Consider the following 27,388-nt stretch of genomic DNA (forward strand, 5'->3'; position numbering starts at 1 on the left):
AATTTACCTGCATTGTTTCTGTAGAAAAGGACTGGGATGGTTTGCTGAGAAATGAAGATTTGTGAGTCAATGAATAATCATCGGCCAAACGTGCAGCAACCTCTAATGTATCTGCCTTTTGTTCATTGATAAACGTCTTGATGTCACTCCGAATGCACCTTTTAAATTCCTCAATCAAAACAAGTTGTCGTAATTTGTCATAATTCTGACTGACCTTTTCAGAAGAGCACCAACGATCAAACAGTTGTTCTTTTGTTCGAGCAAATTCAACATAAGTTTGATCCTTCACCTTCTCACAATCCCTAAATTTCTGACGGTAAGCTTCAGGCACCAACTCATAACCCTTGAGAATTAATTCCTTCACAGAATCATAATCTGAAGCCTGCTCTACTGACAACTGAATGTAAATTTCTCTGGCTTTACCCACCAAAGCACTCTGCAAAAGCATAGACCAGGACTCCTTAGGCCAATTCAGACTCTGAGCAATTTTCTCAAAATGGAGGAAATATTTATCAACATCCTTTTCTTGGAAAGGGGGAGCTAACCTGAAATGCTTAGTGATGTCAAACTTGTCTGAAGGGAAGAATTTTCCTGACTGTCCAAGCTCTAAACGTCTCATTTCTAACTGTAGTCGATGTTCTTCCAATTCTCTCTCCTTTTCTCTCTGTCTTTCTTCCATTTGTAATTCTTTCTCTCTCATTTGTAATTCTAGTTTCTTGATCTCCAAATTTGTCTGCATTTCTAATTCTAATTTTCTGAGTTCAGAGGTAGACTCGGGCTCATAATCTTTCAGGGTGGATTCCTCAAATTGGCCTAAATCAACTAGATGTTTGGCAATACGGTACTGTATTTCCCTCTTGCGCATAGATCTTTTGACTTCTACTTTAAGGAAATTGGCCAGTGTTATGAGGTTGTCTTTTCTGAGGGAATTAATGTGTCCTGATCAAGGTCATCCATAAATTCGTCTGGTTTAAATTCCGCCATGATTAAATTTCGCTGAGTTCACAGTATACAGTAGTTTTGAAAAGGCTGTCAAAATGTTGTCAAACGGCTCAAAATATTCGTCTCCCGGACGAGCCCCCAATTTTGTTACGTGCAGAGAAAACGAACAAAAGGGTGAACTCAGCAAATAACGTTTAAACAGAATTTATTACAAAATAAAACTAATTGCTAAGTCAGGGATAGAGTACAAGCTTTAAAAGTGTACAGACTACTTATCTCAGCTGGGACGGCAAAGCTCCAGTCTCAGAGTTGTAACAGTCAGTCGAATGAATGAACAGTCCTTTGGCTTGCAGGCTTGAAGCTGCACAAAGTCCACAGTATAAATCCAGCGTTGACAGTGAAGGTCTTGAAAAGTCTTGAGAATGACTACTGCTGGAGTTTAGTAACACACAAGAGACACGATCCCAAAAGTCTGACTGGAAGCTGTGCACGTCCCTTTTATAAAGGCATGTAAGAACAATCTAGAACTTTTATTGACATGCTAATTACTGTTCTAAAATTATCTCCCTTACACAACTAATCAACTTTCCAGAACATTCAAACATGACTAATTGAATTCAAGGTTGTGAGGTCATCAAGGGCAGTGACCTTGGGAATGTTCTAGACTAATTGAACTCAGGTCATGATGAGTGTGGGGGGAATGAACTACATAACAATAGAAGGTAGCAACATTGTAATTTTCTTTGATCCAAAATAATGATGAAAAACACAGGAAATTTAACACTGGTATTGTAGATAACTCTGTGGATTGATGAATGACTGAGTAGCATTATCCTATTACCCTTTTTCCACAATGGTTTGTCCCAAACGCATTGTTATCAATTGGGATTGTGGACCTATTTACAGGGAATTGGGGTGAAAAGGTCAAGCAGAGACATGTCATGACTAACACCATGTAATGGAATAAACACATGGAATTGATCAGAGCTTTGTGATGGCCTACAGTTTTGGGAACTTCTTTCACTTTGTCATTGTTGTCCTCATTTGTCGACTGGAGGTCATCCACTTCACTGATTGGTTTCAAATCGGTGATGGACTCAGTGTCCTGTCCCTTCCGATGCTGATTTGCATGGCAAGCGTTATGGATGAAGGAGAATACTGGATGGTTAATACTTCATTAACAAAGGAAAACAGGGAATACTCAGGAATGGTTAGGAAAGATGAATGCTTTAAGCGCAAATCAGAAAACAGTGGGGTTAAAAAGCTGCAGGATTTAGCAATAACAAGTATTTGCTTGTGTGATATTTTGCATGAGTCTTGATGAGCATATCAGTTACATATTTGGACAGGAATGAAGTACACTTGCAAATCAACACAACCCTAGGGGATACAGTTGCTTTGTAAAGCCATGAAAGGGCCCCCCTGAGAATGCATAATTATTTCACAAAGAAGACTAGCTCAGTGTGTTTCAGGAGTGCTATAGACCCCAGGCCCAGGGTTTACAAATGCATGCATATTTGTCAGTCACTTTGGTTAGCATGAACGCAAATTCATTGGCTCTACAAGTTACATCTTGACAGCTCTGCGTACATTCTTTATGACCCAAGTCAATTTGAAATTCAAAGGTCTTTCTGACAAATGGAGAGACAAATTCCATGGACCATAGAAAAATGGTCATTTCACGTCCTAAAACTACCAGATTTGCTCAGCCCACTTGATGTAACTGATAAACTCAAGACTTGTAAGATGCAATGAATGTGCATTGTCTGATCTTGAATGGAAACTTGTTAGTGTGTAATGGCATGCAAGAGTTAGGTTTTTAAATTCATATCCTTGTTAACACAGCCATCACTCATGGTGCACACTTGAAGTACAGAACATGCTCCAGGCAAATACTTGATAAAGATTAGGGGCTGTAAAATTAGACAAGTAACAACATTATGAAACTTTGGCATTTTTCATGGTGAACTTTGGAAGGATGGTATACCCAGAACACTGTCTCTAACTAGCTTTATCATAACTTAGAGTCTTGACACATCTGTCCACAACAAAATAATAAGTCCCACCACCAAAGGAATATCTATCAATCCAACTACTTATTGATCTAGCTGTCTATTGTATAAATCTACAGTATCAAAACCCTCACTTTTATCCATCATGCACAAGGCGAACATGTGCTGTGATTAAGTGTAGGTTACCTTCAATTTTATTGAAAAATTTCCCCTTTGGCCTTATTCTTTTGTTTTTGCATAGCTGGTGATAATCAACAATCATGAAAGCTCTGGTAGGACACTCCCAAATACACGCTCCAAGAAAATATTATATCTTTCAAATGGACTCATTGAAGGTTGGGCTAACGGTTCACATTTCATAAGTTCTAGCAGGATATTAATTTTACATCAAATGTTACATTCTCATATGTACATTAGGGTCGCACGAAGAATTCTGGAAAATTAATCAAAATGTGCTGTTTTCACCAGAGAAAAACCAAGTCGTATATTTCTCTGTTTGAGTGAAAATGCATTCATCTGTAACTTGCATACAATAGTCACAGTGCATACACAAGACTTACCATGGCTGGTGCAACTGTAGGTTTTGCAGAATCTACTTCAGTTGAACTAACAAGACGTTTTAGTTCACTCTCCTCCTCATCGGAATCCCAGTTCTCAGAAACATCTTCCTCCTCCTCTTCTTCTTCTTCCTCCTCAGTCTCCTCCTCTTCTTCCTCTGTCTCCGTCTCTGTCTCAGTCTCCTCCTCGGATTCAGCTCTAGTGAAAGTGGTGGTGTCCCAGGAGCTGTATGTGCCATGATGTCATTTGAGTGTTTACTTATAATGTCTGTAGGAGCCATTGTTTTGGTGTACGCCAACACACCGGGGCAGTAACAAATGCTCTATGCGCGTGTTTGGAGACCGATGGTTTTAATCTTTACTTTGCACCTTGGGGACAGATATTTGGACTCTCAATTGTTTACAACTCTATTCTGATCTACCCCTTGTGGGGGTTCATTTTTATGATCTTGCAGTAAGAAAAATATCCACTGTCTTAGCTTTTTGAAAATTGAATATTTCATTTTCCCCAAAAGAGTTAACATAGTTATGGAAGCCATTTTGAATATCAAATATCGGTAAATGTTAGGTAATTTTTTTCTGTAGTACCAAACTTTGCACGGTGACCCCTGATTTTTATTCCTGACTTGGTGAAAGAATGGTTGAAAGTTTAACCGAGAAAGGTTTGAGCTGAAGTATAAGTCTTTCACTTTCCAGGCATGTACTTCCTTAACACCTGCAGGGGTACAAACTGAATCTTTTGTTTTGGAGACTTGTTGTTTATACCTACACAGGTGTACCGTTACTGCTCAGAACTGGGTTCTGCTTATGCTTGTAAGATAAAACTGGCACACAGACATTTTTTGTTTTTTTGTAATATGGATTTTATGTGAGGAGATTGACGGTACATCAACAACTAAACTACTTCAACCTGATATTGTTTTCACAAATGTTGAAATCATAAATAAGTTAAGAGAAGTGCCAGCGCCGTAAGATACCAGGGCTGAGACAATTATCAAGAAGCCTTTACAAATCTGTTAGACAATACTGGAGCTATCAGAGTTTAAAGATGAACACACAAATAACAACCTTCCTTCATTTAATACCACAGCCTTATGCAAGAAAATGTTACAAGTTGTCTGATGATAGACTAGTCATAGCTTTAACACATACCGTACTCTGTTGTATAGCACTGTTGATGATGTTAGTTCCAGGAGCTTACAAAATATAGTGAATTGTATTTTCACCAACATACCCTGTTGATAATGTAGACATTGTGCCAATTTTATCCGGACTTCGAGGTGCTACAGGGGGAGGTGTGTATATAGGGGATTCTCCTCGCCGTCCATCTGTCTTTTTCTTTCTGGGAGATCTTCCGAGTGATTTGCTCCGACTTCCACCAACTGTCACAATGTTGGCACTTCTAGCTTTCACCTCAACTGGTGATGCTGCTGGAGCTGAAATGATGGAACGACAGTAAAATTTTAAATAGACATGCTAAATAGAAGTGCAGCCTTACAGAGTAGAACTGTCAGATCTCTGATGGCTTGGGAACTGTCATTTTATCATTCAATGAACTGGTAAGCACTGTCTAGCCTCACACCAGGGTTTGACGTTTGAACAGAAATCATATGTTTGCACAAGTAGGAATGCCACACTGTTAATCCATCTATAAAGCTGGGGTAATAAACATATACTTATTTATTGGAAATTAAATTGTGCCATAACTGAATATATGGTTTATTGAGAAAGTTTTGAACATAAATATGCGGCAAATCATGAAAATGCAAAAGTTGACACTTTCATATATGATCATGGCATCACAGGCAGTGGTCTGTTCATGCAAACATGCCAAATAAACAAGTCTAGAGGTGTTCTGGGGTCATGAAGCTGGAAAGAATTGCTACATTCTGCCGAATACTCCTCCTCTACAATGGACTATATGTATTTTATGACAGCTTTCACATTTGAAAATCACATTCTTATCAAAATCACTGTGAACAACTGTAACTGTCAACTTTGGCAGACATTAAAAAACTTCTCAATGGGTGAAAAAGGCAGAGATTTCCACAATACCGTAGTTTCAATGTTATGTGTGCTCCATGGACCCATTGCATTCCTAAATGTGAAGCTAAAAAAATCACACACTGTTTTAACTCTACAAAGCACCTAACTTGCCAACGAATATTGAACTATGTTCTGAATAAATTAAACTTCTCACAAACCGTATGTTTTCACTTGAAGTTCCTGTGATCTTTTCATTACCTGTGTTGAAGCAATAGTAGCAGTTTTGTTCAGCGAGAGACTCTGGTAGTCTTTTGATATTATTGCATTTACACCTGAGAACAACATTATCCTTTGTTTACCTGAGGCTGTCCTGCTGATACCAGGAGATCTCTTCATTCCTCTGGCTTTCTCCTTTGCCTTGGCTTCCACTTCATTCCGGCACTCGTCCCGTGTGTCGTAAAATTGGGGATATTTCTTTGCCAGCTGTTGCCTTTCTTTCTTCAACACAGCTATCTTGTTATTGAAGGATTGATTGGATATTCCTTGGCTTCCCTGTACAACAGAAATGTTGATGGCTACGTAACTTATGAATTCTGTTAAATATGTGAAATTCTATTAAGGCATACTTCCCGTATTGACAAACATTAACACCGTTGTAAATGTAATGAAGATTTACTGATTAAAATTTCACTGATATAATTTCACTGATTAAATTTTGAAGGAAGAATTTTTCATCCAAGGGAAATATTATTTTATTCCAGTAAGTATTTATGCGCCTGCTGTCAAGTTTTCAGCATTTCAAAGGCATGCAGGAATGAATAAAGAAGAGGGATGAGAAGATGACCCTGATTAAGCTGATTCCCTGGTATACACAATGTATGTCTGTGTATATTGTTGTCAGTGTATGGTATATATTGGGGTATGTGAACATGTGTGTGAAGTAAGGCATTCACAGGTAGATGAATACATGTTACGCTACTTGTTTCTACCTTCCTCTACCTTCTGATTAATTCCCACATGATACTCTGGATTGTGGGAAAACTCATTTTACATTTATCTGCTGGTTTGCTTACCCTGGCAACGCCTCTCTTTTCCAGATTTTTCTCCAACAGCTCTTTGAATTCTTCTTTCAGACTAGCTATCACATTGGGATCTGGGAAGTTAGATTGACACACACACACAATATGATGAACTGGGTGACAGCTGATCAGTGACCTCAAGAGTTGTGCATGGTACAGACAGTTAACAGTTAACATCTTAGATTGTATACAACCGAGGCATGTTGGTCAACACAGAGATGGGTTTGTTCACAGAGATAGTATTGTGTTGGCATCCCCGTCAGATGGAAGAAAATGGACAAGTGTAAGGTATGTATACATTATATATGCAAAGTAGCTGATGTCAGTATATATACAGTGGAGTACATAAGAATTCACTGATGATGTCATGTCTATGGGACATAAACCACTAAGTTTATTGCCCATCTGATGAACAGAAAAGGTAAAGAGAAAGGAAAGAATAAGTCTGAAAGAGGTAAAGGGATGACAATCAAATCATAGAGAGCTTGTCATGAAAACTTTCAAATTGAAATTTGACTAAAAACCACTGTAAGGTCATTGATGTACATGTTTGATGTATCTGAAATCATCTCTTTCAAGTTTAGCTTCAGTCACATACATCCTTCATTTCTGGGTGTTTTCTTTACATTTTGATTATCCAAGTTGCGATTTGCTTTTAAACCATATCATTATGAATAAAGGGACTATAATTGTTAGTTAGTGATAACAGAAAGGTTTATAGCAATGGTTCCAATCCAATACATTTACAATGGTCTCTTACAGTGACTGCGAATGAGTGCGGTATTCTGTATCATGTACAGGACAGGAGAAAGAAAACATCAGAGTATTTAAGAGTAAGTATACACAGAATTTGTAAAACAGTAACAAACTCAAGATACAGTGACAACATGAAGCATAATAGGATAGTTGGCAAACAGGCACTGCCTGAAAACCAGAGGTATAAATTATGATTTGTCATGAATATACATGAGTGGAGATATCATGAACACAACTATGAAATCAAAACAGTCTGCATTCTATAACATGACATTACAATATAACACATCTGTAACAGAGTAGATATGTTAATTTCAGCCTGAGAGGAAACTTAACGAACTATCATTAGAAATCACCTTATAACCACCAAGAGGATAAGAGTTGTTTGAAAACATTCAGTAATTGACAGTGATGAACACCTGAAAATGGAACATTACACATGTGGAAGAAATTACTTGTTAGTTTGGAAGCTGAAAAGAAAAGAATTATGAAATAGAAGAAAATAAGAGAAAATAGAAAAAGGAAAAAAGGAAAAAGAATATATAGAAAAGGTGTTGGTTGTAAGTAAGTGACTGATTGTAACTTAGTGTTTAATATGTGATTAATTGTCATTTCAAATTAGTGTTTTAAGGTTTAATACATATTATATTGATTACATTTTCATATCTTTAATGTTTAAGCAAATTCCATGTCTTGTAAACGTGGCAAGATTTAAAAGGCTTTTGTAACTTTTGTACTGACAATTCATCAAGTCCAGATAATTCACAAAATCCTATTTTTCAAGCATTGTTGAGGGATGTTCTGTGGTCTGTTGTTACTCAGGCCTTCGACAAATTTAGTGAAAGTTTTTGAATGATTCTAATTGTATTAAAGCAATACAGACAAGAAACTATTTTGAGTATCACTTGTGAGTGGAAGTTCAATGTCAAAGTGCCAATTAATCAATCAATTAATCAATATCATTGAGTTGGAGTGAAAATAGATTGTGAGTCAGCAATTAGCAATACAAACATTGGATGTGAATAGGTGTAAGGTACTGTTAACAGTCGGATAGAATGGACAACCACAAACAGTGTCAACTCCAAGTCCATTAGTGTACAACTCACTGCAAACAGGTGTTATAAAACAAAGACGGACAAATAAACAAGAGACTGTAATGCAATGTATCACTGCAGCACAACATGCTAGTACACCATGCTGTATACCTTTCTCTGCTTTAGGTAATTCAGTATCATTATCATCAAGACTAGAAAGCTCTGCGGTTTCATCCACAGTTTCTAGCGTATTACCCAGCTTAGTGTCAGTTCTTGCCATCCTATCATCTGATGTGGCATGTTAGCGTTATAAGGGGAGGGAGATTAAAGAAATATATCACAGTTAGCTTCATAATGTAATGCATCAGCTGCTATGAAATGAAAAAGTCATGAAAAATGACGTTACATGGGGTTGCTACAATGAAATGAAATGGTTAATGGAAACATGAAATGCTATTTGGATTGACTCAAAAGTTTTCATGACACCGCACCGTTTTTAATACTTCATTTGTTTTGCGCTCAGCAGCCACTTAAACACATAATTCATATCACTAATGTGAAAATAAAAATGAATTTTATGTTTGTATTCAATAAAAACATGAACTGAAGTGATCTGGGAAAAGTGATTAGTGGGGAAATGTGTATATTATATGTGGATGGTAGAATCGAAATATGAATCAGACTTTGATCCATATGCTACCATATTACAGCTAGAATTTGCGGCTTTATCCATATTTTAATTGCTATATTCAATTGTTCAATAATTTAAAAAGATGAAAAAAATTTAAAATGCTACTGTTGATATTTTAGCTCAAAATGTATTATAAAATACTTAACCTCAATACTAGAGAACAAACTGTGTTTCTAATCATGGCCTAGCCTTAGGCATGATACTATACTTAGAATCTGATATTTTATGCAAGTATTACACAGATATTGTTTTCTGTCTGTCAGAGGTCTGACAATGATACTTCAAGTTAGGAAAAGACTGAAATTACATGTTGGCAAAGCTGTTCAAGAAAACCTTTCACTCAATCCAAGTAGCAAGCATGATGCGTTAAAAATGGTAATTAAAACTTTACTTTGATACTAATTTTGATTTTTTTCATGATGTTCCTTTTTCTATTGATTTGTCTTTCAGTGGAGTAAAAATTTACTCCATGAAGGCTTTTTGAACAGGAACACTTTTAAACACACTTCTGACAGAGACAATTTGGGGTAAAATTTATGAAGATGCAAATATCTATCAATTTAAAAATTCTTATACTTTTTTTTCCTTCTGGTAACCAACCATTATCTGTGATTTGATTAATTACAATTTCAACAGCTGGTGCAGTAAATGTTAATAACAGATATGATAAGAGTGGTTCATGAATATCTATCAAGCTTAGTATCAAATGTTTATAGCATTGCCTTTGTAGAGGGCTCTGTGAGTGCCTAAGGAATAACACAGCGCCCTCTATGGCAGCAAATGATGTGAAATCTGAAATTACGGAATTATGATGATGTCAATGATGAGACTATGGCACACCAACACACCATTCCCCTTATCTGCCAAGGTTAGTAACAAAACTATTTGATACAGACAAAATGAACATGGTGATGGCAGTTAACCACTGATGACAACCCAATCTGAAATGTTCACATTATTCCAATTAGTTTCTGACCAACAGGGTCACTGCAGCTACAATATATATGGAAAGAATCATCGAGAAAATCACTTGACTATTCATGATTTGAATGTAGTCACTGACTTTTCCTTTAATTCTAACAGAATCTTTGTGACCAAGTGATGTATTCTCTGAAAATTACCGCAGAAAAAATAAAGAAGTCCAAAGTGAAGATCAAGTTTTAAAGTGTCAAATATATATGTGAATGTACATAAAATGACACTTTAAAACTTGATCTTCACTTCATATATTTTCAAATCATAATAACCAAATTATCTCCACTTTTATGGAATATATTTGATATGCAGGAGTCCAGTACTGTCTCTATATGTCTTTCTCCAAATTTCTTTCTTACTAAATCACTTTGATTTTTCCGATACATTGTAGGTGCAGTGACCTGATTAAACTTAATCAATTGCTGTGGAGTTTAGTATAAATGAATTGAATCCAAGTCTGGGATGTCTGGTGTGTACCTTGGTCATCCTCACTCTCAGATGAGAGTATAGACTCGTCTTGAATCTGTTCTGATGTGTCATCAAGATCACCTTCTGATTGGTTGTGATGGTTAGCAGAGTGAAACAAATGAAGAAATATTGCATGATTTCATATTGGTGCTTATAGCATGTGATATTTCCTGGCTCATTTGCATGACATGAAGATGACAAAAAATAATAAAGACAGCAAAATATGAATAATGTTCATGGCTGTGTCAGATATGCACACTGCCTGAGATCAAGGACATGAACAGGAGAAACACTGAAAAGATTTGATAGTGAATAGGATTAATGTAACAAAATCACAGCTGATGGCTGCTGGTGATTGGTGCATCTGACCTTGAAACAACTTACAGAGAACAGTTTACTGAGGCATGAGCCAGAATAAAACATGTCTCCCTTGTCAGAGTTAGGTGGATTAGGTAATACGCATAAGTTCAGTATAAAATTGCAATATTGGTACTACTGGTATGCCTCATTGTCTATACCCGGTTGTTGGAGAGATTAACATATATAAAAGGTAGCATTTGCCGAGAAATAAATAGTTCAAGTAAATGAATTATTCATATTGATAAAATTGATGAAATGAATATGTAAAATAAATGTTGATATAAAATTAGTTTGTAAAGTATTAAATTACACAATATACACATTTGATCAATGACAAGTGTAGGCTAGACCGCCTGGCAGAACAAATTTACAAAAATAGAAACTGGCTAACATTACAAGCATCCAAACATTCTGTCAAATTTACCATGGAGATACTGATGTGTAAATGTGTTACATGTACACTTATTACAATGGTGATTTATAAAATGTCAAATGCCATATATGTTATGTAATCTATATGCACGGATAAAAAAGCAATCAAGAGCTTATTATCAACAAGGCCACACATAATTTATAATAACTTGATAATATCAAAAGAGAATTTCTTAATTTCATAGGCAAAGAGTACCAACATAAACCACAAAGCTCATTTTTTCTGTGTGTCTTTAAAAATTCATAAAAACCCTACATTATTAGTTATGAATGAAAGTAATTTGTTGCATGTTCCCTTTCAATTCAGATACTACCTAATACCTACAACGCTAATAATGTACATATGTGAGTAAATCCAGTGGTTTGAGTTCCAGCTTTTCATAGTAGATCTATGGCTTTCTAATTATATGGACCCTTCCATCCCTATTTAGTTGTATTGAGGTCCAACTTTGCCATGGAAAACCTTGGGAGTCTATCAAAATTGAGTGGTGAAATGAATACTTTTGCGCTCTATCCTAACACATGAACACAAACCCATCCAACAAGGGTTCATCCAATGGGTGTACTTTGGTCCTAGGTATGTCAGGCAGACTTTGCTCACCTCTAAATTTATAAGATACATTATTAGGTTCCTCAGTACCTGCTTTACTGACTGGCAGGGATATGTTCCTTAGATGTTAGAGTGGGTATTTGAGAAAATAAATGAACTGGATATAATGTCTCACCTAGAGGTGGTTTCTCTTCATCACTGCTTGGTTCATGAGTAGTGACAATTGGTGGTGATGGTGGTGGTTTGGCCTGAAAATACATCAATAATGGGCATTCGGTTTCAGTACATATTGGATCCGGTATGAAATAGCATAGGGTACTGCATGATATTAGTTGGCAGAAAACCAGTAAATACAAGAGAATAATCTCTGAAGAAACAAGAGATATCTAAGATTAGTGGACAGATCAACACAACTAATATTGTATTTTCAGGGAACCATGACAGAGTTCTGTTCTAAGTTGCATTCTAAAGTTCAATAAATCGTCAACTTTGACCTCAAATAAACTTAGAAATGCAAGTCACTGGTTGATACTATCCTATACAGCAATATCTAATTCTTGTCATGAAATCAACTAAATTAGAGTATGTGGCTCTTTTTGTGTTGGCATCGATGTACGAAAATCAAATGCTCTGAAATTTATTTAAACCTACCACTCTGCCTGCCAGTTCCTTCAATTGTTTCTCTTGTAGTTTGATAACTTTCTTCTGATCTTTTGATTGCTGTGGGATGTAACGACAATAAGGGTTCAGAAATGTAGTATATAATTTTAGACATCCACAATTTAGAATAATTTCATGTATAACTTTGTTGTACAAATGAAACCTACAACAAACACAGCATGTACAAGTACATCAGCATCTATATAAGAAGTAGTTCGATATGAATTTCAAACTTACAGTTACAATATTAAAACAATATTAAAACACACTTCATTGAAAAGTACATCGATAATTATTGTGAATATTGAATATGAATAATTGCCATGGGGACAAACTATTTCTTGTTGAGTGCTAACTCTACACAGTACAGCCATAGTGACATTTGAAAGTATACATGATTTCACAGACACGACACCATCTCAACTTTTTCACTCAATTTTCATGCATGAAGGTCCTCTATCATGGTCCTCTATCACCACTGAAAACGAGCAGTTTGGACCACATCATTGAGTTAAGGATAATGACAGGTCCATGGGTTATATTATGAAATGGTCACTTAAGGCCCATGGTACTTTAGTATCAAACTGTAAAAAACAGCACACCCAGACAAAAGTCACATGAATCAGTGTCTACACAAAGATGAACCATGATCCATGGGTTACAAAGACTTTACTAATTCAGAATTATATAGAATTGTTGAAAAACATGTTACTTGAAGTCTGACAGCTTGGCTGTGGAAGACATTGGACCACTGGAACTGTAAAACAAGTATTATGATATAGATAGATGTCAATACCTTCATAAGCTCATCAATTTGGTTTTCATATCTTTGTCCGTCTTGGTCTCGACTTCTGGCTACTTTCAGGGACATCTTGGTATGTTCTAAGTCTTCACCCAACATCTCAAGTTCATTTCTATGTTTATTGTTCAGTTCCTTCATCTTATCTTTCCATCTCTTCTCCTGTTGTCTGAGCTGTTCCTGCATTTCCTTGGACATGGAATCATTCTGTGTGAAAGGCAGGAAAACATGGAAAGGACATATGATCAGTCAACATGTGCATATACCAAGCAGGAATCATAGCTAAAAACCTGGGATCTCAATTTATAGGCACATTTTTACATATACACATCAATGATGTGTTCAAGCTTTGATGTCTTTGGTCCACATCAAAGCATCCAGGGTTTCTGCAAGGATCAAGAAAAGTCCAGATACATGTACACTTTTTTATGCTCATAAATTCAGTCTCGCGACTGTTTCATGTATCGTGTTTAAAACCAGGGTCAAATATATGCATGGTCACCCATTCATTCAGTATCTTTAAACATGTCAAACAATATAAGTAGTACCTCGTACCAAACAAAATTTATGAAAAATGGCTGACTTTGTCCCTTAAGTAAATCTCTGTCTCTCTGCCGCTCTGTCTCTGTCTGTCTGTCTCTCTCTCTCATACATTCAGAGTTAAAGTCTTATCAAAGAAAGTAACCTGTTTTTTTATTTCTCGTTTCATTCTGTCCAACTCTTCCTTTTGTTTCTTCATCAATGCCTTCTGTTCAGCGATGTCTTCATCATCCATTAGTGTTCCAAGGTTGGATTTTTTCCCTGCCAAGGACAAGGAACAAATACTTCAGAATCAAATAGACCAGATCACACTCACCAATGACATCATATCACAGTGTGAGCAAACGGTTCATTGTCATTAATTACATCTTGGATTGTGCTTTTAATTTATAGACAAGATAAAGAGTTTCTAAACGATACTGAAGAATGAGAAGAACAGTCCTGAGTAGTAATTTAATAGATCTGTCAATGCAAAGCAGTATACAAAAATATTTCTAAATCATTAAATTACTATATCACTAGATCAAGTTCTGTATTGTAAGAACTGATTACTTCATCAAATTCATGTAGAAAATGTACGTACCAAATTTGTTTTGTAGGTCTTCAAGCTCTTGTTGAGACTTGGCGTACTTCTCATGCATCTCTTTGAGTTCCTTCATGAACATCTCACTGCGATTGTCCATTTCTCTCTGAAATTAGGGAATCAAACAAAGAGAATATCTAACTGTTTTATGATATAGTTATTACACCAGCTAAATCATGCTTTAAAGGACACTACAGAACACAACTACAGCAATCAAAAACTGATTGAGTACTGCATGGGGAAAAGTGTGTGTTCTGGAGAACTGTTTAGTATATACAGGTCGCATTTAAGTTTGCACCCTATTGGCTTAGGGATTGGGCATACAGTATCGAGGGCTGGCTGGCATGGTTCATCATGGCCAGGTTTCCATCATACAGAGACACATTGAGGAGGGATCTGACAAGAATACTAGATGAAAGTCACATGGATCATTTTTCTATCTTTTCTACAGGAAACACTACAGCGTTTGTACAGGGCAAAGTAAAAACCGATTTTTCAGAATTTATTCAAATTAATTGTCACATGATCCTTGTGTAAACAATGATAACAAAATGAGAATCACAGCATTTTTCAATATCTAGACTTTCGGTGTACATACTTTAATGGGGTTATGACTTCAGTTTTGTGCAGAGATTTTAAAGTTTAGAAGGCTCTACTACTTATCCCACATCCATAATACAGGCATGAGTACATGTAGTATGATTTTGAATGTAGGTCAAGCAAAATGTATTTCTACTTCAGCATAGTCCTTCATGTATAGATTTCTTTTGGAGTTTATTTTTTATTGATCATCAACAAAGAAGAGTATTTTTATCGCAACCAGTAGTTACTTCTTTGTAAGACAGAGAAGGCTAGATGTAACTATCAGGCCAGTAGAGCAAGATCACAGATTTTCTTCAGGTATCTACTTACTCTTTGTTCTTCAAGTTGTTCCTGTTTCCATCTTTCCATTTCCTTTTTGTGTTCCTCTTCCCTCCTCTGTAATTCACTGAGTTCCTACAAAGTATATGAAATAGGCATCAATGATAAAATGCACAGTATTTAAAAATTGAGTTTTTATCTTTATATCAAAACTCAGTCTGATCTAAAAATTACTGGATTCTCAGCTTGTTTAACATATTTGCCCCTAAATATGGCTGTTCAGCTATTTGATTGCACTGCATAATCGTATGCTGTCTGAAGACTTCACTATACAACATCCTGATATTCCACCTGGCTTTTCTATAATTTGCAAAAAGCTTTCCTGTGCAATGAAAATTATCAGGAATGAGACTAATAATTATTTCAGATTTTTATTTCAAATCTACCATTTTGATCGATCACTTCAAACCATTTTGAAAATATTGTCGCCACTGTGTAGAATTAACCCTTTCACCCCATTTCCCTGTACACAGGTCCAACTTAGCCATAGAAAAAATTGGATTTGGGACAAACCATGGTGGTGAAAGGGTTAAAATGTGTCACTGATGACAGCATGTCAAATTTGTCCTTCACCTCTTGGTGTTTGTTACATCTCTCTCTCTTTGTCTCCATGGGAACATTTCTGTATTTATAGAAATAATAGAAAGCCTGTCTGAATGGCAAAATGATTCATTGGTCTTTGACAGCTAAAGGATGGTGTACAAAAGTACAACATAGAATTTTCTATTTTGAGAACATAATGAGCACGTGTCACCGTATCCATTAAAACAGAGTTCACAAAGAGTTCATATCAGCCATGCCTTTTTGCCTTGTTACATACATTTATGAAATTTCACATGAAAAACGAGAAATCATGAGGTTGTTGGTACCTCACTCAACCGTTTTGATATCTTATTTGCATATTGTATACAGCACTGAGCAGTCAAACATCATGGTGGTGGTTCGATACAGGTATTAACGTCAATACACTTCACTGTGCTATAATACCCTATTTTAACATTTCCACATATAGACCTACATACATCATTGTGTTGTGAGTGCCTTTATCACAGACAAGAATGACTTTTTGCTCAATGTTACTTGCTCCTCAACATGCATAGATGACAATTTAGCCAAATGGCCATGGGACATATATGGAGTTGAGAAGCCAGATATCCTATCCTAGTGTATTCACTTACGGAGTTGATCACATCAGGGCATTGTTTTCTCTTGACCCTACCTGGCAGACAACATTTTATGGGCTAGCTGGATATTTCAAAGGAATGCCGCTCTGTATCAATTATCTATTTATAGGAGTATTATGTACTTTCACTGTGTATCAGCCGGTTTACTCATAAACCAGTAAGCCAAGGATGGGGTGATATCATACCTCTCTGGGTTAAGGTAGTATGCGCGTAAAAAGTGAAAGACTTCAACATTTGCTCTCAAACTTTCCTCAATAAAACTTTCAAACTTTCTCTTAACCAAATCAAAAATAAAAATTAGGTGTCACCATGCAAAGTTTGAAATTAGGCAGACAATGTTACCTTACATTTACCGATATTTGAAATTCAAAATTGCTACCATCCCTGTGTTAATTCACAAAAATGGAATCTGACAACCTATGGTCGCCGCTCCTTCTCTGTAGCAGCTCCTGTCCTTTGGAACTCTTTGCCCCTGGACATAAAAACCTCTCCTAATGTCAACATTTTCAAAAGACGCTTAAAAACTTACATCTTCCAGAGAGCATTTTCATTGTAACTCTAAGCGCCACTGAGCATTGTTGAACTTTGGATATTAGGCGCTATATAAATTTTCTAGATAGATAGATAGATAGATATGGGGAAAAATAAAATTTTGGATTTTCAAAACTAAGAGGGTAAAATTTTTCTTACTCAAAAAAAACTTTAAAATGAGCCCCTAGAACCAAAACTCTATATCTGACAAACCCTTTGATGGTTTCAGAAAGGCAAAACACATATACTGCATCATTACATCCTTACGAATCATACTCAAGCCTTAAAATACCATCACACATGGCCTTGACCAAGGACATCAATTTTGAAATGAACTTTACATCATGCAATGGGCCCAACCTTGAATTTTTATTGTCGTGAGCATCATAAAAAAGTTCATGTGAATAAATTTTACATGCTTCTATTCTATGCCTGTTTACTTCATGTTTGTGCTGTATTGTCATGGTAACTCTGATATCAAAGCTCGAAAAACCATGATATGATAATTTAAATAAGTTTCATTTTATTTTTCATGGATTTTATGTCAAGTGCAAAAATCACCCATGAGACCAGTTGCAATAACCTGCCAGTATATCTAATCTATTGATTAATCAATCAATGAGTTCAACTTGTCAATAAAGTTACTATGTGTATACCAGTGTAGTTACTATTTCAAACAGACTCTAAGTCCTGACTAGAATTCATTTGCCAACAACAATTTTGCAAATTGTACCCAATACGTTATGTATTGGGAACCTAGGCTAAAACATACTTCAGAATCAGACAATGTATTTGCTTTGCAGTCAAAAACACAATGACATTATCATCAAAAGTTACGGCCATTGGCCCTTTAAAAAGTACATGTATGTTTCCCACATCACTGAAGCATACTGCATATAATTAACCCATGGAGTGCTGCAATTTTTCCCATCAAAATGTAAGTGCAACATATTGCCCATTTTTTTGAATTTTTCAGTACCGGTAATTTTTTTGATAATTTTGGACCAAGTGGACATCACTTTTTATGGCTCAAGTTTTTATCAAAATCTTGGCAAAATCTGTAAAAATTTGACAGAGGTATATTTTATAAATGCAACAAAAACTGACTTTGGCACCCAAAGGGTTAATTAGTAACTGACACAGTTCTGTTCCTCTGCCAATTGCAGGCAAAACTGCCTTGAGAATTTGATGATATAATGGTGAAATATTAACACCTGGTGTTTCTGTGGTTATAATTAGAGCAGTTACCCTGTTAGAAATCGATAATTAATTAACAGTTTCATTTACTGTAATATGAGTGACAGTTTGAGTCACAACTTATTCATATATAATACCAGCACGAATTTCTGTCACTTTACAGCAAGCTCTGAAATACATAGAAGCTTGCAATATAACAAGTTGAATATTGTGTTTGAGTTCACTGTTTGCACTGAACTGATATTAGGGTATCTTTGATAGAGTACATACATGTAAATCAGATATGAACTGACAATGAAACAGTGTAAGTATTTAAGTTTGTGATATCAAATATACAAGAGGGGTACAAACACAATTCTAGTTCTTCGCTATTGAAGCTTTTGTTACTTCAATAAATGATAAATATAATTGAAATTTGAAATAATGAAAATTAAATTTTGAATTGAAATTTCCGCTGAAATTGAAATTTAAATACATATAAGTTTGAATAATTAGACTAAACAGTAACTACTTTAGTCAGCATTTCTTGCAGGAAAGTGGTGGACACAAATTCTTGATATTGTTGTCATTCCTTAATATTATCACTACTATCAATCTGAGAAACATCTGTTGTATCTAAATTTTATATACCTTTAGAGATATTTGAAAAAAATTTCTATTAAAAACCTTCAAAAAATGATAGTTTTATGATTTCAGAAGTTTAGCCATGCTATTATGATGTACTGACTTGTCACCCATACTGCCAAGTAAACTATTTTTTTTGCAAGCATTAAAGTGATATTTCTAAAAAAAAATTAAAGTGATTTTTCTAAAAATAAATTCACAGTTCATAACTGATTTCAGATACAAGCAATGAAACAATGTACTTAGGGAATGAAATTTTGCAATAGCACATGGACATATATGAATACTGATTCACTTTAACACTTTGAGTGTTGTGTTTTTTCCCACCAAAATTTTAGTGCAACATTTTACCAATTGTTATGAACTTTTCTGTAATTTTTCTGATAATTTTGGACCAAATGTACACAATATTTCATCAGCCACAGTTTTTCATCAAAATTTTGGCAAAAATCTGACAAAAACTGACCGGGGGAAAGGTGACAAAAATTGACTTTGGCGCTAAAAGGACAAAGTCTTACCATAGACCAAAAAAAACCATAGACCAAAAAAACAGAGGGTCTATGCTTTTACGTAGATCCAAGTTATAAAGAAAACCTCACAGTACTGTATATTTGGCACATATCAACAGAAATGGCTGTTGAACTACTAGTATTTTATACCTATGTGCATGACAAGGGTAAATTTTGCACACATTGAACAAAAGTGCACGTCCTTCAGTTGATAGAACTGAACACCACAGTTCTCACAAGAAACAGAAGTAACGACAAGTGGTGACTTCAGCCTTTTTCAGTGATGAGTGTTAATTCTACTATTGTCAAGAGCAGTGCAAAAATCATTTTGGAAGATGATGAGTTGATGGACTAGTACGCTAAGCTTATAGTAGTCTTGATTTTATAGCTTAAGGCAGTACACTTCTTAAAAGTGAAAGACTTAGGGTTTTGCTCAAATTTCCTCAAGGAAACTTTCGACCATTCTTTTTCAAAATCAAAAATAAAATCAGGGGTCACTATAAAAATTCAGATACAAGAGAAACAGATTGCTTTTATGAAGAAATTTTGATCAATATTTTAAGAGTCTTATTTACTTTTTGATGAACATCATTGAAAACATTGTCAAACTGACAAGCGTTGTAGTTTTATTTTGATGCACTATTTTCAATGTCAATGTCATGGTGCAGTAATCATTCCTTCAAGGCTTACCCTGGCTGATAACTGTTCCTGATGGGTCCTCCTCTCTCTGTCAATTTCACTCTCTGCATGCTTCAATCTGTCTCGTAGGTCGTCTATTTCTTTCTCCAGCCGTTCGTTAGCCCTGGATGCCTGATTCTGGAGGTCAAGGGTCGCCTGTGGGAGTGCAAACTCTGGGTGCCGCCTTTGCATATGGGCTTGTAGGAATGATGCATTGATGAACGCTTTCTGGCAATACTGACACTGGAAATATAGAAAATATATGAGCTTTATTTTATGTAGAGAGTGCAAGTTACCTTTGGTGTTTTTTCTGATTCACTCAATCATCAAAGGGAGGAGAGTCCAATTATAGGATGATCGATATCCAATACCCATTACCTATTATACCATTACCTAATGAAGCAATGAGGAGAAATGTGCCTTGCTAAGGGGCACTATACCATACTCTACAGTGTTTTTGCTAAGGTTGGGGAACATTGGTTAATGATTTGGGAACCTCGGTAACATTTCTACTGTCCCCTGATCTGATTGCATTGTTATACCAAGGGGAACCCCGGTAACATTTACCGGGGTACCGGCCTTAACAAAAACAGTGCTCTAATCTCACACTAACCATGCCAACCGTCTCACAGTGAGTCCACTACTCTGAACTTAAAACTCACCAACCCTACACACTTAGTCATGATTCCTCCTTATTTTGTGATGCATACAAATTTTCTTAATCACTCAAAAAAACTTGTTCTCCACGTAAAACCCCCATCAAGTGCAAAAACTGCACTGCTTCAAGCGCTTGTAAGCATTATTACTTTTGTTAAATTTTGTGACCAATTTTAACTTGAAAATTTTCAACCACACTGAATTCAATTGAAAAGTGGATGTGTATAGGCTACATCTGATCATCCTTACATAACAAAACATATTTACTCCTGGAAGATGTTTGTCTTAACAAAACAATGCAATATGAAGAATAAGCCCAAAACCTTTTTGTGTTTGCCTGGAACTTGAAAGACTTATGACCACAATGATAACATCCCTAGCAAGACAATACATACACAAACATATATAGTGCTGAAAGTAAAAACTATCGCAATTCAACAAAGTGTCCCAGTGTATTGAAGTTGATTTCTTGAGAATGTTTGGGCAGACCACAACGACTGTACAGCATATACTCCATTAGCACTAGCCTAAATCAGGGACTGTCGGGTTGATTCATTGGATGACCAGCACAGAACACTCCATATGTGCTCTGTTGCTAGCATTAGCGTGATTGAGGGACTGTTTGGGTTATTGGACCAGGAGCAAATAATATTCCTTTCGTACTTAAGTATTAACACCAGCTTGAATCAAATGCTGCTGGGGTAACATTACCAAATCAAGAGTGTTGGATACTCCATACTTACTTTGTGATAATTATTAGCACCGGCTTGAATCAAAGACTGTTGGGCTTCCAGCATTTTCTTCCTTTTTCTGTTCTCTTTCTTAACATTCTTCAACTCTTCCTCCTGTTTTTGGACGACTTGTTTTGTGTTTTCATGTTCTTGCATAGCATTGTGTAGTTTCTCTTCTATTACACTGATTGTGTTAGCTAGGTAGTCTTGGGAATGCTGAAAAAAAACCACATAAAAACATCCAAAATTATTAATTTATTGATGTCAGGATAATTTTTGTCCTCTTGTCTCTTTCCTGTCAACATTTTCATGGCCCTTATTGTGCAAAAACCCTATTGTTTTGCATAGCAAGGCCAGAGCAAGTAAATTCCTTGTTTTGCAACAGTGCATGTACAGGTTTGCGTTGTCTTACAGGAAAAAACTTTTATTGCAGAATTTTCCATTGTTGATGATATCCTGTTGTGAGACAAAGCCATGACTTTTACGTTGCAACAAATCATTGAACCATTGGGGGAAGTAACATTGAATCCTCCAGGAGCATATACAGTTATATGCATGAGTAGCATGTATGAGGAAAATTTTTTGTATGTGTTTTGTGATCGCTTTTCCACCTAACTTTCACAATCTTGAGCTGTTGTAAAACAAATAATTTATTTACTCTGGCCTCAAGTTGGAACTCAACATAGAGAAATATGGGAGAGAAAGAATAGACATAAACAAGATATCCCACTGATCAATCTTAAATGTACAATACATTTCATTGATCTATATGTACCATACAAAAGTACAGTATATAGTTGAACTCTTTCACCAGCCAAACACACTAATACAAGTGTATTGTGACAAAGCTATGGACTCATAGCATTGTAACCAGCAGGTGTTCTATTTTGCAAATTTTACTGGTATGGTTATGTATGCAGTGAAGCTCCAACTTACAAGGCATGTGATCTATCAAGGTTATATACCTTTAAATATTCCATATAGCAAATCATTTAACTCTAACCAAGTCTCATCACAGAGTTAGTGATTGTTACCAATAGTCTATTATCGTACACTTAGTACAAATAGTGTTTACCATTGACTATTAATGCATGTTCCACAGCATTACATATTCAAAATATGATATTCATCTTTCACACAGAGGAACCATTTCATTGTCTGTGATTGAATCTCCAATCACCACTGCACTGTCTACAGGTTTTGATCAACCCTCTGAAAGGGTTTTCCTCAAACCAAACTGTGACAGTGGAATAACTGTATCAATCTTTATGACATTTACATTACAATATGAGACAAATTTTATAGTTAAATTAAAATGACCTTAAAAAAATTCAGTGGAAATCAACTGCAATATTTTGAGAAAAAAATCAGAGACACTGTGTACTGTAATATCAATACTATAAATTGTACAGGTTTAAATTTCTACATCTAAAAGTTCTATTATTAGCCAACAAGTATAAATATAATATATTGATGGAAAAACATTTTGTCAATCAACAAGTTTCCATTATATCTGGTGGTAAAACAAAGGGTCTGGGGAGGCACATTTTCATACCATACTGTGTCTTTTGATCCTGATATGAAATCTGCCATTCTGAAGAAAATGATTTCCCATGGATCAAAATCAAAGGTATTAAAATGGCTTATTTATCCAACATCACTCTGTACCAGTGATGTCAGCTATAAAAATAGTACAGACTATTCCCATAAATTACTCAAGTATATTCTGTGTATGCCTATAGTTGCTACTAATGAAACATTTTCCAGCACAGTCTTCAAAATTAATAATCTGCAAAGTGCTTCTCAACTCTCATTTGCCTTTTTAATGGTTTCAAATTCATATAATTAATGTAAACACCACTGACAAATGTATACAAAAGGTATCATCCTTGACCTGACATGACCAAACATTAATAAAACAAACACCACTTTGATTCCTGAAATAGCAACTGTATGCACTGACATTTGTGCTACCAGCATTACACTGTATGCTGTATCCATTGTCTATCATATGTCACATGTTGGGTCCTGTCTTTTATCATCTCAACTGAATTTATTGGTGAAACTCACACATTTATGCAGAGCACCAAATCATTCTCTTTTTATAGTTTTCTGAAACTCAAACTGTCATAAATATTCCAAGCTGTGTTGAACACAATACAGACACAGCAGTTTGTGTGCTGAATATGTTCTCTGCGCATTTTCAGTCTTTCCTGCAAGTCATTCAGACCATTTATGTTACCTGACTTCTAGAAGCACGATCAGAGATATCATTTCTTCTTTGGCAGCTACAAGTTATTGTAATGAGAAAAACAAAAGAAATTCATATAACTTTTTGAAAAGAACCACAAACTTGCATAACATGAGTACATAATGATATTTGTCAAATGCATCCTCAATCTACCCTATGCAGAGTTTTACAGTGCAGTGCAGCAGTACAATGTAGTTCATTAACACTTCGAGCGCAAAAGTCATATTTTATCGCTTTTAGTCATTCCAGTGTTTTTAATAAGGCCAGTACCCTGGTAAATGTTATCGGGGTTCCCCAGTCATTTTACCGGGGTTCCCCTTGGTATATCAATGCAATCAGACTAGGGAACTGCAGCAATGTTACCGGGGTTCCCAAATCATTTACCGATATTCCCAAACCTTAGCAAAAACACTGCATTTTTTTAGATTTTTTGCAAAATTTTGATGAAAAACTGTAGCCAATGAAATACGATGTCCATTAAGTCAAAAATTATCAAAAACATTACAGAAAAATTCATAAAAATTGGTACAATGTTGCACTAAAATTTTGTTGGGAAAAATTACAGCATTCAAAAGGGTAACATAGATTTCTGGTACACAATGTACTCCAGTCTGTCGGTAGGGCTTAAGGTAAACCTTTGTTTTGTCCACCTTACAATACAGAACAATACAACAAGCCTTTTCAAAGGTTGCAAAATTGAGAACATGAATTTGAAATTGCTTCTTTAATCACTATTACATCACCATTTTCAGATTTCCTTCTGTTGCACAGTGTTTGTGTAAAAAATTCTTGTTCAGTATATATTGGCAACATATGTGTCAGTTTGTCCAGTTTCAGTGAATAATAAAACTTTCACTGAGAAACTCAATGTGATTAAACCAAAGCTTACAGGCTGAAAGGATAATGAATTATAAGCTATATTCTAGAATGTCACAGCTGCAACGATTTTACAAACGTTGTCAAATTTTCTATTTTGACAGGGATGTAAAACGCAACTGATAATCTCTTTGAGGTCGAGCTGACTACAAAGCATGACATTTAACATTTGTGAAGACAAAAGCAGACAAATAACCAACAAAACAGAAACCAGTAATACTAACTGACAAAAGAAATATCGGTAATACAATACCATAATATTATATAGTCTGATTTTAAACAATGTTTGTGTCTCTTTTTTTCATAAAATGTCATCAATAATGCACAAAAATTCCTAAGCAATATTACTACAGTGTAATTAACTGTATCCTGGGATGATGGAAGATTATGTAAAATTCCTAAATAATATTACTATGGTATAATTCATCGGATGAAACGTGATTACGTAAAAGTCACAGATGGAACAATGTTCACAAAAAATGCACTTTCTTTCTATTGTTTAAAATGTCAACAACTTTTTTCTTTCTGTTTCATGTTAAATATTTATTTTTTTTATTTTTTCTGCTTTGAAAAGTTTTTTTTATTTTTTCCGCTTTGAAAAGATGGCTTCTTACATTCAATATGATGAACAATTCTTACTGTCCATGGCAGAGACAAATGGAAATTCTCAGGGAAGCACAAATATTAAAACCTATACCTTTGGACTTAATCGTGTCTAGTTTTCTGAAACAGCAGAGTAAACAAACTATTACACACTGTTGGCATTTGTATGAGGATGCATGCAATTAATCCCCTTCAATATATTTGATGCCTCTGTACAGATGTGAGTACATTTAATTGCAAATGCAAATCCTGCTTTACTGGAAAACAACATTTAGCGTGATTCTGTAACATTAATGCACACACACACACACACACACACACACTCACAAATGATATAATGTGGCAAATTTATCACATGAATGTATGAATTTTGTGCTACTGGAAACTATGTGTATACTCTCACAAAACTTGGTACAAAAAGGACAATATCCTTTTTATCCTGTGTTTAAAAGATTTGGACCTTGCAAACAAGAACCAAACATCAATATAACACCTTCATAAAATACTGACAGTACTATACACTAGTATAGAATACAAATATAGCAGTCTTGTTCAGAAAACATATATATCCTTTCATACCCTAGACCATGTGTTGCAGTGAAGGTAAACACATTAAAAAAAGAAATGCAAATAGTTTGAGTGATAAACTGCAACAAGTCATATATGTCAGGTCCCAATGCTTGTTTTAACTAAAAGTAATATGTGTACCAATATTTGGATGTAAAGAATTAATTAACTTGTATGTAAATAATACATTAACTTGTACATGTATGTAAATAATCAATTAAGTAAATCTATATGCTTTAACAATTGGGAATTAAATAAACTGATGGAAACTCTCTTATAAGGAATGCAATATACATGTAGAGCTGACTGTAAAATTATTGAGTCATTTTGCAGTTTCATTCATGCTTGTAAAATCAAGACTATATTAGGTTCACTTACGAAAATCACAACTCTGATACTGATTGCAATGGTTGCACTCTTCTAAACTTGATGATGGTAATAACATAAAACGATACATTCATCAATATTGATATTACCATGCATAACAACAGTTCCAATCTTTTGTTTCAAATATTATAATCACACGTCAAATGTGGGAAAATGTTGATATACGGTATTTACACATTTGAAAAACTTCAACCTTTATTACTTAGGAAACAAGTTCAACTTTTCAATTTGAAGGTACAATACATTGCTTTCCTGCTATTTTTATTTCACTGATTTTATGTCAATGTTTCAGAAAGTTCTGTCAATTTGTGAATTCATTAAAAACTGCAATGCTGTTTACAAGTAGAAATACTACAATTACATAATTGCCGTAGGGTTGTGTATTTTCATATTCGGTTTCAGATAGTTGTAAAAATGAAGCAAATACCATTTTTGGATATACGATAATGTATTTTTTCATAATCATTTTCACTTCAAACAAATATAATCCTGTTGAGCTCTGGCTTGTTCAAAAACAGTCAAAAGTTATATTCTCTTGTAAAATTACAGAGGGCATTTTATCTACAATATTGACAGTGGAAAGAAAAACTGGACTGCTACATTACACAATGGATCTGTAAAATTGATAATTATCAATTTTGTCACACTGAAAGGAGATGCTGTTCTGAGGTAATCCAAAGAAATCAACTATGGTGCATTACAGAACAAACTGCACAAGTACATGTACCTCTTCACTTCTGAGATTAACAGAGTCAATATATTGCTTGAAATGCTTGGATAAATTACGAAGGGATAACATAGCTTTAATACAGGTTCACAAAAAAGTCTTAATACACACTAGCTTGTGATTGAAAGAGAACTTTAATAAAAAAAGAATATATGGTATACCATTTTTTTTACTGTGCACTCTTGATAAAAGCTGAACTCACGGCATGTTGTCCCATATCAGTGGCTTTGCATAAATGTAGAACAATGGAGAATTCAAACCTCCTGTTGATAGCTTAGCTTCAAAAAAAGATTTCACTTGTTGATGCTCTGACATGCAGCATTCAGTGTAATACTGATTGACAGGGCTATACAATGATTGTTCAAAACAGTTGAAAACATTCAGCTGATAAATTTTGAAGGTAGCGAGCTCATGTACAAGCAGCTATGAAATATTTCTTCTTTGCATAATGATTTGTTTGAATTGTTGAACGGAAAAATGACAGACATAACTGTGTTTATCAAAGCTCATTGTCTTCTTTG

General features: G+C 35.1%; 1 protein-coding gene across 12 annotated transcripts in view; it reads right to left on the reverse strand.

Annotated features, from left to right (window-relative positions):
* The window catches only part of LOC139119463 (cilium assembly protein DZIP1L-like), a 61,769-nt gene that overhangs the window by 23,249 nt on the left and 11,132 nt on the right, over positions 1 to 27,388 (reverse strand). For 4 of the 12 annotated variants that reach the window (XM_070683295.1, XM_070683290.1, XM_070683291.1 and 1 more), the window contains exons 4-18: positions 21,469 to 21,672; positions 20,081 to 20,311; positions 15,337 to 15,420; positions 14,425 to 14,530; positions 13,987 to 14,102; positions 13,299 to 13,508; positions 12,494 to 12,562; positions 12,018 to 12,090; positions 10,510 to 10,584; positions 8,538 to 8,654; positions 6,571 to 6,650; positions 5,857 to 6,049; positions 4,746 to 4,947; positions 3,515 to 3,737; positions 1,946 to 2,062 (exon numbers count right to left, since the gene is read on the reverse strand). In XM_070683295.1, the coding sequence (XP_070539396.1) occupies positions 1,946 to 2,062; positions 3,515 to 3,737; positions 4,746 to 4,947; positions 5,857 to 6,049; positions 6,571 to 6,650; positions 8,538 to 8,654; positions 10,510 to 10,584; positions 12,018 to 12,090; positions 12,494 to 12,562; positions 13,299 to 13,508; positions 13,987 to 14,102; positions 14,425 to 14,530; positions 15,337 to 15,420; positions 20,081 to 20,311; positions 21,469 to 21,672 (2,100 nt within the window). The remainder of the gene's footprint in view (positions 1 to 1,945; positions 2,063 to 3,514; positions 3,738 to 4,745; positions 4,948 to 5,856; positions 6,050 to 6,570; positions 6,651 to 8,537; positions 8,655 to 10,509; positions 10,585 to 12,017; positions 12,091 to 12,493; positions 12,563 to 13,298; positions 13,509 to 13,986; positions 14,103 to 14,424; positions 14,531 to 15,336; positions 15,421 to 20,080; positions 20,312 to 21,468; positions 21,673 to 27,388) is intronic. The other 8 variants (XM_070683296.1, XM_070683294.1, XM_070683287.1 and 5 more) reach the window with 6 other exon arrangements.

The sequence above is a fragment of the Ptychodera flava genome, chromosome 19 (assembly GCF_041260155.1).
Source record: "Ptychodera flava strain L36383 chromosome 19, AS_Pfla_20210202, whole genome shotgun sequence".
In the NCBI taxonomy this organism is placed as follows: domain Eukaryota; kingdom Metazoa; phylum Hemichordata; class Enteropneusta; family Ptychoderidae; genus Ptychodera; species Ptychodera flava.